Consider the following 14695-nt stretch of genomic DNA (forward strand, 5'->3'; position numbering starts at 1 on the left):
AGAACCCACTGGGGTGGTGCTGGGAGCAAACGGGCACATACAGTACCAACCTTCAGTGACCCCTGCGCCCAGAGGAACAACATTGAATGAGGTCAGGTTAACTCACCCATTGCCAATTGCGCCTTTTGACGCCTATTTTCGTATGTACCTCCCCCTGTGATGCCTTTTCACACCTTTTTCATATCAATTGATTATGGTGATCAACTGCGTCCAGTTACTCCAGTATGCCTTTATTTGTTTTGGTAAGGCTGTCAAAATTATCGCGTTAACGGCATTAATGAATTGCGTAAAATATTTAACGCAATTAACGGATGCGCAGTCTTGGTGATTCACTTTGACTATGTGACTGTCTGGAGGAGGGGGAGTGTAGGGGGGAGCACAGCGCACTGCACTGGCTGTTTCATGCTGCTGCTCTGGTGCTGGTGGCTGTTGTTGCTACTTACTAACTTGTTGCTATTGCTGGCTGTTCTCTGGTTTGCAAACCAAATGAGCTGCTCAGCATCAGTCATTTTCTATACAGTATAACTTCAGTTAACTTGCCATATGCAAACATGTTTTATAAGATCATCGCACGATAGCTCGTTTGGACAAGTTGGGGTTTCATGTTGCACTACTGTCTCATTAAACCCAGCTGGTTGCGCTGAATAACAACCTAATGTCCTCCCTGACCTAATCAATCAACCTCACCACGGTAAACTCTCCATATAACGTAAACGTGAATGTTCACTGCATACACGTAAGATACAAGCAAGTTACATGATGACCACCCAATGTTACAGGCCACTGTATAGGCTATTTCGTTTCCAAAATGCTTAGTATTGTAGCCGTCGTCGCGCAGCGCACCTCATTGTTATGTGTCCAAAATAACACATCCGTAAGCTGTAGACATGCCATGAGCGGTGCATTGGTGGTTTGTATCTGGTGTATATGGTGTCTATTCTTTTGGACACAGTCTGTGATGCATGGGACTGACGCGTATGGGATTGAGAGGCAATGATTGATGATTGATTGATAAACTATTATATTATAGCCAAGTTGGCAGTTGATAACTATTGATAATAACATTGTAGCTCTGTTCGGGACTGTTGCACAACGGTGAATGATGGTGTACAACGGTGAATGTTGCACTTTGCGAACGGTGACTGGACATAACTGCTTCAGTTCAGAGGAATTAAAGGCAGCTGCTACTTCAGACTCAGAGTCAGAGATATTCACCCCTGGAAGCCATTAGAGTGGTGGAAATGGAAGATTAACAGCCAACCAACCTGAGTTACATAAATCCTTTATTTCGGCGACTATAAGTCCGTTCTCTCTGTCACTCACTCTGTATAACAATTGAAACACAGCGCCAGGCGCCACGGCAAATGGCCATATAGTGTCTTTTCTCTCTCTCTCTCTTTCACTCAGGCTTTTTCTGGTTTTCAGGCCTACCATTATGGTAAGTGTTAGGCCCAGTTAGGGTAGTGCCGGGCCGGGCTTTCATTTTCAGGCCCGATGAGAACTACACTAATGTGTAGGCCATGTTGGGTTGGCCATGTTCTTTTGGTTATAAAAAGGTGGTTTGGTTAAACAAAATACTGTATTGTCTGTTACAGAAAGAATGTTCCAATGTTTGCCTAAAGCTTATTAACTTACTTTCCATTTCCACAACAAGGAAAACATGGCATATTTTGGACATAGTTCGAATGGTGATTAATAATGATTAATTCGTTTTTAAGCTGTGATTAATCTGATTAAAAATGTTAATCATATGACTGCCCTATTATTTACTACTTTATTTATTGTATTTACTCAAATATTTGTGTGTAAGAGAGAGTGAGTCACAGCTAGGAAAGCCAGATAGAGAGCAGGGGAAATGACACAGCGATCAGTCTTGCCGGCCGGTAATCAAATAACTATTTATGTTGTTAGTTATTGTTTATTATTGCTACTACAAAGCTGAGGAACCAAAATCTAATAATTTTACTCTTGTGCACTCTTGTAGAAGAAGATGTAAAGATACAAATCTTGAATCTGGCCAACATCTGCTGCTGCTGCTTGTCCTGGCCTCTGCCCTCCCAGTTTGCAATTAATCCCATACATTTCCAGCTGGAGTGGTGGTAAACTATACCTACAGTACAGTATACCATAAACAGCTTTTGTCATCCAAACCAGGTTTGCGTTGAAATGCATAAAAAAGGGGTCACGGACGAGGAAAAATAATATTGTTCTAGTCAGAATATCGACAGTTCAAGAGACTGTCAAATATCTAGTTATTATCAAATCCTCCTACCACGATAAAGACCATTTGGTGTACAGTTAAATTAACACTCCGGTACTCACACATAATATGTGTGAGTAAGACAAGTAAGTGGTGAGCATATTATGCTCTCCATTCCTTCCATTAATCTTAATCTTACAATTAAGAATCAGGAATATAGCAGGTTGTACCAGAGATGAATGCATAGATGTCACCTGGGGACCTGTCTGTGTTGCAGCCGGGCTGGCTTATTCATATTCGAATTGCATTGCATATCGTCTATCTTTTATTGTTGTTGTTTATTATCCTCTGCAACTAACCTAAACCTATGAATTCTATTTATGTAACGACGTTTTTTAACCTGTTCTTATAAATATTATTTTATGCAACTTTAGCATGACTAAATATGTTAGTTTGTTTTAGGTTTGCATTTGCTTGTGTGTTTACGTTGTTTAAATACGACATAATCTATACTCTGTTAATCTGCTTTCATGCTATAACCTATCACACCTCCTTGTTTAGTGCACAGGCCTGATGTGTTGCATGCCGCGTTTCCTGTCTATACGTAAAGCAAACGTGGCTACACAATCTTTACAATAATGAAAATAGTCAACAATAGCCTTTTTTCTCTCATGGAGATTAGAACGACCCGGAGCCTTGTAAATTGGAGGGAATAACGGAACTTGTGTGTTCCCATCGCTTGTCTTCTCTAAGCTGTTATGTTCTGCTTGGGTGGGAGTGAATTAAGACACAATGTTAGTTTGGTGTGTTTAGCAAAACATCTCCCGGTAAATCCTTTTAATCCGCTCTCAGCAGCTTTTATTCCAGGGCCCTAATTCTTCCAGAAAGCCTGAATGAATGAATGGTCCAGTGAGAAGTTATAGAAACATCCTCTGTAGTCTAGGAAATTAGGAATGGTATTTTAAGATTGGCAGCTATACCTTCCTCACGTTGAAAGCCATCTTGCGACAGAAGGAACATGTTACTGCATGTGGGTCTCAGCAGCTTCTTAATATTGTATGGGCACTCTTCTTATTTTAAAAATGTATTATGATACATATTTTATTCCGCTTTGGCCTTCTGGTGGTATATTATAATTACATTGTTACGTTTTATTTCCACATAAAACATTATTCACTGTCTTAAAGATGGAGTGCCACAATCTTTTTATTTTTCCAGTTTGGCATGTGTCTATGAGGTGACAGTACTTCATTAGACATCCTGGAGTTGTTTTTATGTGCAATGGTGTATTAACTTTGTATTTAGGGTTTCTTCCTGGAGGCTGAACCCTTGACAGTCAAACGGGCCAATGAAGTAAACAGTAATATAGTGACACCACACTATCAGCCCCTCCCCTAACCCCTCCCCCTTTATCATACAACTACAGCTGTTGGTGCGGCTTCAGTTCAGGTGGATCACCACCCATCACCACCCACCAGGCAGACCACTTAATGAACTGGTGGGAGTGTCCACATAAAAGCATGATTTTAACAAATACTGTACACTTTTTGGAAAAAGTTTTGTAATAATGATCATGTTTTAGGGTGGAAAAAAATGGTGGCACTCCATCTTTAATAGTTTGTGCATGTCATGGTTCATGCATGGTGTAACACATACATGGTTCATTTTCATTGATTGAATGCTTTATTAACAGTTTGCCAATAGTACAGAGGTACGATTTTACAAACATTGTTAAAAGGATTTAACACAAAAAGCCGGGAAATCGGGAAAAATAGGTATTGGCAGATATTCAAAATCAAATGATCGGAATCGAATCAGGACATCCCTAGGTATAATTCATACATGCTAAACGACGTACATTTGTTTATGGTATATCTCATGCCTAGGGGTATAGTTCATGCATGGTATGGTTTATGCATGATATAGCTCATGCATGGTATAATTCATGCATCATAAAGCGCATGCATGGTATAGTTGAAGCATATGGTATTGTACATAGTTCATGCATGGTATCGTACATGTGTGTTAAAACAATGTCTTTTAAAGCTAACCCATCTTTCCCTCCTCCAGATTCCCAACTTGGATTCCCCTCACTATGTGAATACTCTACAGGACAATAGGATGCAGTCACGCTAAGCACAATGCCTCGCATTGATCAACAGTGCAGGTAATCCATCTTTTCCCCTGTCGCTGGACATTTCATACAAAACCCATAGTCTGATAGTTGCACTGAGGGGTGCGATAGCGCTGTCAGCAGCTCCGAAAAGGACTCACCACCCCCGCCCCCTCCCCTGCCCCCGCTACCCCTGCCCTTTTCATCTTTCCTTTGCTCTCTCCCCTCCCCGCCCCTCTGGTCCCCTCCCCTCTCAGATGAGAACAGGTTTCTATAGAAAATGCCAACGTGCACAACCCTGGGATCTCATTGGCTGAGCTGTCGAAGGAGTAGATTGCAGGAGAGACAGAGAGCGCGTGGGGGAGAGAAAGAGAGAGAGAGAGTAGCGGAGCGGAGGACAGCGAGGCAGAGCCATAAAGCTTAAGAAGAAGATGTAACTCCTCTGCTGTCTTTAGATCTTTGACAGAACAGAGGCAGGGAGCCGACAGACTTCCACAGAAAGACAAAATACTTTGCTCTCTTTCTCTTTTTCTTATTTGTCCCCTTGTGTGCCTGTGATGAATGGGAAGTGTGGTGGACTTAAAGGATAACTTCTCCCACAGCCTGTTGTGATGAGCTGATCTCTCCAGCTGAAGGGAGGAGATCAGCAGCAGCTCGGGCGACCCGACGTGACACCTCCGTCCTGGACATTACGAAGGCCCGGAGTCTCCTGGCCGATCCGTATAGATGATGGGCTGATGAGCGACACCCCTTTCCTGCTCTACAGGCTGCCCATCTAGGCTACCCGAATCGTTCTCAAACCCCTGCGTTGTTGGACTTCCCTGTCTTACTCTTCCCAGGGTGGATTGTCCTACTTCGAGGACACGGTGCGTGGAGAGGGACTTTTAGATGTGTGTCCCCTGCTTGGTGTTGCACTGTTACCCCCACGTCCCCCTGCGAGCCGCTGGGACCCCTCCGAAGCCCCCCGCTGTGCTTCTAGGATGGTGTGACCACTGGCCGGCCACCCCACATCTGGGTCAAGATGCCTGTGATGAAGGGCCTTCTGGCCCCCCAGAACACCTTTCTGGACACCATCGCCACCCGCTTTGATGGCACCCGTAAGTACACAAATACAGCCATATTCGATGACTATTTAATTTATCAACGTCTTTGTCAGGCTACTTGCTTCTTCTTCTTGCTTTCTTTTTATTTACTATTTATTTATTTACTTTTATTTACTAGTTGTAATAATGCAATTGACAATTGCCTTGCCTTCGCACAGTTACTGAATGCATTTAACCATATGGAATGGGGACAAAGCAGATTAGTATTAGGACAACAAATAATACAGTATATGGTATGTTTGTGTGCATCACCTGCATGTGGTGATGAGAAAACTGAGATCTACTAGCGGCTTGTTTTCTCTGTTCTGTGACCACACCACAGTGAGGATAATTCAGTTTTACTGAAGCCTAATTTATACATACTGTACTTCACCGTACAGCTACATCGCTCGTGGGAAATAACTGAAAAAATAAATAATAAAAGTGTAGTGTAGAATAGATTTATATTAATGCTGTCAGGGACTCTGGGATGCAGGCAAACCTGCCACATTTAGAGCTCCAGCCGCGCTTGAGTTGTTGTAGAAGCGTAAACAATTGTGGTCGATGTCAGCATCAGGCAGCAGTGTAGTTTCTGCATGACTGGTGTTGTTTTGTACCTTGTGGCACCTCAGGGGAGATTGTGGCTCCTCGTACACAAATGCCATGGGATGCTCATGTCTATTCCTCTGTCAATACGGCCTGATATCCTCCAGTAAGCCTCGTTTCAGCTGAATGAGTTGTCTGTTCGTGCAAATACTTTCCAACCAAGCCAGGTCTGATTTCCACACAGTGAATAGGGAATAGGGATGTAAACATTATAGTAAAAGTCGGCAATGTTATTGCGTAATTGATATGTGTACAATTATACTGTAGCTTGCTTAGTCAGTGAGTCAGTCACTCTTAATGAGTTTTTAGAAGCGCTCTCCAGAGCTCAAAGCACTGGGGCACGACGGGCGGCGGCGGCTCAATCACATCGTGCACGCACAGGGACATGTAGCTTATTAGGGTCTGTTTTCAGTTTTAAAACATTCATTGCTTTGAAGCATGAAACCAACACAGAGACTAACTACTCGGGAACAGGGTCAGATCAGATATATATTTTTGAGTGATACTGAAAATATTCACTCAAGCATAATGATTTACTTATTTCTATAGCATTAGATATGTATATGCATTTCTTAAAAGGTATATCTTGAAAGGGCTTCGACAGCCACCTTAAATCATACACTATAAAAAATCACACCTGTGTGAACTGAGCGGTGCAACTATACATTTATTGTTAAAGTTGCTGTACTCCCCCATGTTCCCCCCAGGAACATGCCCAAGGGGCCGGTCCGGTTCCGGTGAGCTGCCGCATGTCCGAAGCGGTCGAGAAATGACAGTTACCATGTGGGGGTCCCCAGGGGGTCCGTGTGGGGGTCCCCGGAACATCCAGAGCCCAAGGAACGGCCTAGGGCTCGTACTGTAGTGTACTCTTTGCCACTTTACTCTGTGCTGTACTGTACTGGCCACTTGGTATTGCAGCTTTCTGTGCTCGGACATACAGACACAGAGACAGACATACGGACGGACATAGCTCCGTAATGGAGCGGAGGCACCACTCAAAAACATTACCCTTCAAAAGTAATTAATGTAAAATAATGCAAACTACAGAGCCTATACAATCTCCGAACTTAGACCACTGTTACAGCCTCACCATTAACTCCATGGACACTAGCGTCCCTATTCTGGGGCGAACATCCAGCAAAAGTACTGTAGCAGATCTACAAGCTCAACTTGTGACACATTGTGAGTCAGTAAAGATTTTGACTATAGAGGGGGAAAAGGAAGGGGTCTAGTATAGACCCCTGCGGGACTCCGGTCTAATTGACACCAATAAAAAAGCGACTAGAGATTCAAATCAACAAAATAATTACTTTAATATAACTTAAACGAATAAAGCTACACCAACGGGAGACGTCCAGCCTATTACAAACACAAGAGAGGATGGTCTGTCAGAGTCAGCTAAACGAATCAAAACAGACGGAAAACTAAACTAATCAATAAAGCCACGGAAATGGAATATGTAGGCTTACTTCTCCTCCACCAAAGTAAATCATCAAAGATTGTAAACTAAACACGACACAACAAAGAACAGCTGCTGCCAAGCTTTTCTTTTATCCATTTTCAACCAGCTATTATCCATTTAGGCAAACATAAGAAAAAACATGTCTGTGGATTGTCACTGCTTTTGTAGCCTACTGGCTCACCTGCCAGTGAGGAGCCCCCACTGGGAAGATGTACAGTAGAGCATTCATCACACTCCTCCCACCAAACACTATACTAGCCTGTAGGAGTACGTGCAGTGACAAATATCACTCTCCCCACCCGGCTTCCCTCTCCCGAACAGAACACGGACCGATTGTGTTCATATGGACACTCGACAACACTGCAATCGTACCCCCCTAGACCTTATTTAGGTACTGTAGGTACTTTACCACTGCGCCACCCAAGTGCTACATTTACAAAATATATATATTTTAAAAATAGATGTCTATCTAGATCACAACTAGTCCACGTGTTTTGAGCTTGAAGTTCGTCTATTTTCGCTATTCATTGTATGCCGACATATACAGTATATGTGCTTAAGTGGTTAAAGTGAAAGAGCAGAAAAGGCGCTTTGATGACAACACCTGTGTAGAAGTGAGACAGACGTTAGTGAGAGAAACACGACAAAGGAACAGACATAAGTGAAACCATACAAGAGAAGAAAGGGGTTGTACTGTTGTAAGAAATAGAACTGCACCCTAAAAATGCCACTTTTTTAAAACTAATCTTATTTTTAACATAAAAATAAAATGCTATTTTAACCAATCTGTATACTTGTATAGTATGTTATTAGGTACAATATATCTAGTACTTCCACAGTTGTTGAAGGTGGTCTCCTTACTGGTCCACTGAGAAATGTAGACCCTGGTGTCGTGTAGGGCACCTACTTGTTGACAAGTAGCCCTGCCTGAAGCACATAAACCCAATACCTCCCCTTCCCAAGGGCAGATTTCCTCTTCGTGAGCGTTAACATTTTCGGTCAACCGGGTTCGAATTCCGGATGTTACAATTGCAATTACCCCTCTCTGTCGAGAGAGGACCTAAAACTTACGGGCTTGCATTCACCGCTGTTCCAACCTTTTCACACCATGTCACTGATAACCTTTTTATTCTTTGGCTGCTGAGACACGCTGATGGTATCTAAAGCCACATGTCACACAGCTGACCCCAGATGTCCCCGTTGGCCTCCTTGCTCCTCTGCTCGCATCAGACAGCATTTAATGTTATGTCAAGTTAACCATTTAAACCCCATATGGTTGACCGGAGTTCCTCAGGGCTCTATGCTAGTGTATTTTCTGTTTTTGCTCTACATTAAATATCTTCGCTGAATATAGCCGATCGGCAAGCTCACACCGCGTCACGCTGTGACGGGTGGCGATCGGCCATATTCAGTGAACGTTTTCCCCAGAATACGGACGGATGCTGGGGTTCAAGTGATTGATTGATTACCGTAATTAACCGTAATTAACCCCAGCATCCGTCCGTAATTAATTAAACGCACTAATCTTGGTACAGTATGGGCATATCAATATACTATTTCAGAAACGAGTGGATGTAAGCTCAGTCACAATGCATCGCAATGCATCTTCTCTATTTACTGAAAATTTTTGAACATTTTGCGAACATTATCCTGTATATGAGCTTGTAGATAGGCTATTTTTGTTCAAGTATATAGGGTCCCTCAATATGTTTTGTTGTATTTATTATGGTTATAATAGCGGTACTACTGGTATGCATGGCGGCTTTGCTTTCTGACAACAGATGATCTTCCCGCGATGTGTCACGTAAAGACAATTTAAGTTATATCAAACCGTTAATGCTCTATATTGATTTAGTAATTGTTTCAGTATTCAGTAACAGGAGCCTCCTCGTCTTCAGCTCTTTAATAAACAGAAAATGCATGTTCAGGTGGGTTGCCAATTACTAGGGTGTAACAATATAGTAACTATCGAAATATCGATTTTAATTAAAAATATCTAAGCATAAATATGGAATGTATGCACTGTGCAGGTAGACAGATAACCATCAGTCTACAACACGTGCACTTAAATATGCAAATTATGGACTCCAGGGGTAGGGCCTGACAAGCCTATGGCTTCTCCCTAGGCCTTTTTCGGATATCGGACAAGACTCAAGCAACGGACACGAAAAAAAAAACTGAACTGAACTGACATTGTTATGTAAACAACAAATATCGTATCGTATCATAATATCTAGACAGAATTTATGGCCACGCCCCCTACTTCCACTCCAGTATGCAATGACTGTCTGTGACTTCCTTTAATGCCGGCAGATAGATTCTGGTTTTACCAAAGCAGACGTGTGTTATTATCGATAGAGAAATGGCAACATTCATACACATTCTTATCCTCGATCACAGTTAAGGATGACATAAATACTATTAACTGGTGTAGATGGATAGATTTTTATTTTGTAGAGCCTTGTTTTTATTTTTATTCCAGTTAACTAAAAGGTTTTTTCCAATTCTAGTTTTAGTTTCAGTATTTTGTGAGTTTTAGTTGGCTATAATAAATAACCCTGGTGTGCAATTGGTGAGACATTCAACATGAGCATGCTTTATATTTTATTTCCCCACAATCTGCCGCCAGCAATTCGTACTTAACCATGGACAGTTTTGAAAAGAGCTTGGCTTTGGAGATTAGGAGCTACACACCTCTCTGAGTGGGTATGCAAACACAACGATATGGCGGTTAATTAATGGCTGTCGCCACTGTTTGCCAGAAATGGTGAAATCTAAAGTACGAGACAAATTATGTCAAACACGCCGGAGGTTGATGAAAACAAAATGGTGGAGATCCAGGTTTCAAAGTTACCATTACAGCACTGGGTCACTATGTTCAGCACATGCTAGAGCAGTGATTCTCAAAGGGATGTGGGGGAATCCCCAGGGGCCCTCGAGGGGGTCCACAGCTAAATTAGAACAAAAGCCTAGGACTAGGACCCGCCACAGTGGTGTCTGATTAGAACTTAAACCGCTATATCTAACCTGTGTAGTTCGGAAGGTGGTCTAAGGAAGCTAGTAGCTTAAACCAAAGGGGTTTGGGTGTGGTGAGTCTTACACAGCACAGAGGCATCTGAGCTGTAGGGCCAGATACCCTGGTTCGTATAGGAATTGGAGTTGGAGTGTGCTTGAGCGTAGTCGTCTACTGAAAGTCAAAGGTCTTGAAGGTATAGCACTAAAATTTGTTTAACCACCTTAACCCTTATACTTCGGCAACTCGGAAATAGCCAATCTACAAGCTCACGACGTTATGAGCTTCATAACAAAATATTTGACACTGCAGGTTCGAAATCTCCCTCACATGTAAGCCTAGTGATTGCCCTAATCGTCGTGTAAAGTCATGCTATGGCATGCCAGTGTTTTCCCTAGCCAGAACCTGTGGGTGGGGGGCTTCCAAAAAAGGTTATTTGTTTGAGCCCTGGGTGATGCAGAATATGCATTTTTTAAGGTTTTAAATTAATATAAAGACAGACGGAATCAGCCGTTGGAAAAAAAAAAACCTACCAGGCTAGTGCCAGCTCTTCTGACAGACTCCATTGTATTTCTCTGTGCAAAACGGTTAATTTTCAGGATTCAATTTAAAAAATAGCGAAAGTAGCAGATTGACAAGTTCAATAACATGTTGCTTCCCACCTTGCTTCGAGCTTGTAGATCTGCTACTTTTGTATTAATTAATTAATTTAAAAAAAGTTAAAATATGGACACGATTGGCATTACTTTGTCAAGAAATTAGCTCAAACGGCAATTAATGGAATCGTGCTGGATGAAGTCCAGTCAGAACAACAGGCCTAGATGAGAATCTGTTGCTAGCAGCAGGGCACATGCCTTTGAACGTGCTTGCCAGTTTTCACCACACTCCCAAACCAGATTCTAAAGTCGCCACACCATGGCTCAGTATCTCCATGCCGTGTGGCTGAGCACCCGATGCTGAAAATAGCTTATAAAGCTACAAAGGAGAAAGACAGGGTAGTAAGGAGAGAGACAATGGAATGAAAGTTATCAACCAGATTCAAACCAATGAAGCCATGCCAGGATTAGGCCCTGTGCCTGTATCTTCATAACATACAAGACTCAAAGATATCAGACTTATCCGACATCAGACATGCTTGGTTCTGCAAGATTATGAAAACTTGGCCCTTATACTCTGCTATAAAATGCCAAAGTTTCAGCAGGGGTTTAATTACTTTATATAATTACTTGTGCAGGTGGCTAAAATAAATGTGAAAAAACTGCATTTAATAAGCATACTGTATATTCACAACCATCTACCTTGCTAAGGGACCTGAGGAATCTTATTTTCATCTACATCATTCAATTAACCACATACTGTAGCATTGAACAAACCGGTCCCCCGTGGATTGACTATTTCCCCGAATGTGATTCTGAAACGGAAGCACAGCATTGCTATGAATGAAAATGGCTGTTGTCTAACTTTTCTATTTTTAGTCATTCTCATCTTCATAATTCATAATGTTGTTTTAGCTATGGCATTCCGGCAGTCCTTGGTGGCTTATTCAGTCGTTTTTCAACGGGATGGAAACTCTCCCCCCCCCCCCCCCCCCTCTCTCTCTGTTGAATCATAATAGAAGCCATCCAACAGAAAGACAGTAATGTTTACACACCAGTGATCGAGGGACAGGGGATTAAATAAAAACTCTTTGTGTTTACACAACATCAATAATCCAACAAAATGATCACCTCCTGAGCAGGCCATTAATGTTATTAGCTTCACCACTCTTCTGTAAAAGCAACAACGTTTGGGAACCACTAATGCTATCCCAAAAGCATGTGAATACATTCACAACAGATAACCTCAGCAAATATACAAAGAAACAACAAAACTGACAGGATTTATACATACAGATTATGTCTACAAATTCTTACTGACTGTGTCGTTCCTTTTCTTTTACATCAAATGCAAGACATCATTATTCCCTTCCATATATTATGTGTGTAAAAAAAAAAAGTCTCTTGCCAAGACAAACTGCAGCACATTGATTCACACCGATAGAACAACTCTATCTTGACTTCATAAAAATGTTAATTTGGCCATAAAATTGGCCGTAAATCTGCAGAGAAATCTTTCTTCCAGTCATCGGTTATGAGGCTCAGAGTCTACGACTTGATGCAATCGTAATTTTGAAGTTCAGTGTTCGATAATTTATCATGCTAACAAATAAAATAAATCAATAATATTTATCCTATCTGGATATGAACGTCCTGGACTGAAGTATGAGGAGGTAAGAAGGCTTACAATGGGATATTTGAGAATATTTCTGGTCCCTAGTGTATAGACTATAGCAGCCTATAAGTAAAACGTCAGACTCTGTTAAGTAGATCACCTTTGGCAGGGTAGACCTAAAGGATTCAGCTCATAGCAATGTCAGCGTTCTGCCCTCCCAGTGGGACGTGTGTGTGTGTGTGTCTGTGTGTGTGTGTGTGTGTGTGTGTGTGTGTGTTTTATTAATTATTTATACATTTTCTTCAGTTCTATGAAAAACACTGTTTCGATAAGTGTGTATGTATGTGAGTAATTCTGTGTGTAATGATCCACAGTCTTGCATGTACAATGTGTACATGTATTCCGTGCGTGTGTGACACTGTCAGTGTCTTCATGCACATAATACAATGGTGTGACAGTTGTACTGTCGCCCCCCCCGGCTCCTCAGAAAAGCTTCCCTGCAGCCCAGCAGCACGGTGACAGCAGCTCTCGGCCCCTGGGGGCCTGCAGGGGCCCCTCAATGGGCCCAGCTGTGGGCAGAGATAAGAGCCAGCCTTCATTTTCTCCGCACACGCTATTCTGTGTGGATGGGGGGGGGGGGGTGACGAGGAACCCTAAGGGGAACGAGTCTCATTGTTAACCGATGAACATGTCTTAATGGCCATCTGCAGCGGGCTTTAAGCCATTTTGATCCTAAAATTAGTTTCTATGTCAGTGGTGCTCAACCTTTTTCATGTCAAGGACCCCCAGAATTATCTCTATTGGGCCATGGACCCCCATCTCAAAATATGTAGTTCCAGGGACCCCCAGAAGCAAATATTGTAGTAAAAAATGTCCGCTCTGATATATATATTCAAGGATTTGCGCCACATTTTGACGACTTTTCAAAAATAGCAGACCTACAAGCTCATAGCGCGCCACCGAGTGGCGCGCTATGAGCTTGTAGATCTGCTATTTTTCAATAGCTAAATTATAACATAATGTTTAAGACACCAAAAGGGTTTCCCGCTCAAAATGGGTTAACACAGGATTGGGCCCCGCAGACAAGACAGGCAGGGGACTGTCAGTCTGCTTTACTCGTCTCTCTCGCTCTCGCTCTGATTTCTTTGAGGTTGCGGGGGTTGGCGGCAGGGCGCTATTTAGTGTTACAGTTTGGTGGCATTTGGCTTCAAAGCTACACGCTAGGGTTTGATGCAGTGTCTGGCCGTCTGGGTTTGCCAGTGCTGTAATGAAGTTCTTCAATTCAAGCTTGCAGGTCTCAGATCTCGGCACTGATGGATTTTTAGTTCAGTACAGCAGCCAGGAAATTGTCGGTTTCTTTTATCCGAAGCTTTGTTGTCGGTGTATGAATGGTTACACCGTAGATAGAATAGATTTAATGTTTTTTTTTTTTAATTTACAAATTTATCATCAAACATACCATCACATTCACACACTGCATACAGTAGGCTCCACAACATTTCCCTGACATACATTGTAATACACTCCCACAAATTAGAGCAACAAGCAAATATGCACACAGTTGAATATCACAGCACACGACTCGAGATTGATGATCCCCATTGACTTGTCTCCAAGGCTCTGTTCACCAGCGTTTTTCCACATGGTTCACTTTTATCAGTGACGGCTCCGCACACTTGCAAAGTCCCACGGGCTTGTTGTAGCATCATCACATTTGCATCACCTTTCCCCACAAGAGCACACTTGTGTTGGCATGATGTTCGCCCGTTTTCCCTTAGCATGTGTAGCGTGGAGCATCAGCGCATCATATTACAGTTACAGGCAGCCTGTCGGCTGAACACAGATGTGTACAGTAATTAAAGGAACGAGGCACAGCGGGTACTGCCAGTTCAAGCGATATCCCTGTAAGAAGATTACTACTTGTCTACGGCCTAATGCTTCAATTATTATGTCATACGCAGATCTACAAGCTCAGTTTGTAGATATTTTCAGCAAGTGACACACCATC

The 14695-nt window shown here is 42.4% G+C and overlaps 1 protein-coding gene across 2 annotated transcripts in view; it reads left to right on the top strand.

Moving 5' to 3' along the window:
- The window catches only part of kcnh4b (potassium voltage-gated channel, subfamily H (eag-related), member 4b), a 100104-nt gene that overhangs the window by 7393 nt on the left and 78016 nt on the right, over positions 1 to 14695 (top strand). The window contains exons 3-4 of one of the 2 annotated variants that reach the window (XM_083787722.1): positions 4271 to 4367; positions 4883 to 5410. In XM_083787722.1, coding sequence (XP_083643848.1) covers positions 5335 to 5410 — 76 coding nt within the window. In that variant the 5' untranslated portion in view covers positions 4271 to 4367; positions 4883 to 5334. Of the gene's footprint in view, positions 1 to 4270; positions 4368 to 4570; positions 5411 to 14695 lie in introns of both variants that reach the window. The other variant, XM_083787721.1, reaches the window with a different exon arrangement.

This window comes from Protomyctophum parallelum, assembly GCF_964188405.1.
Source record: "Protomyctophum parallelum genome assembly, chromosome: 17".
Lineage (NCBI taxonomy): Eukaryota > Metazoa > Chordata > Actinopteri > Myctophiformes > Myctophidae > Protomyctophum > Protomyctophum parallelum.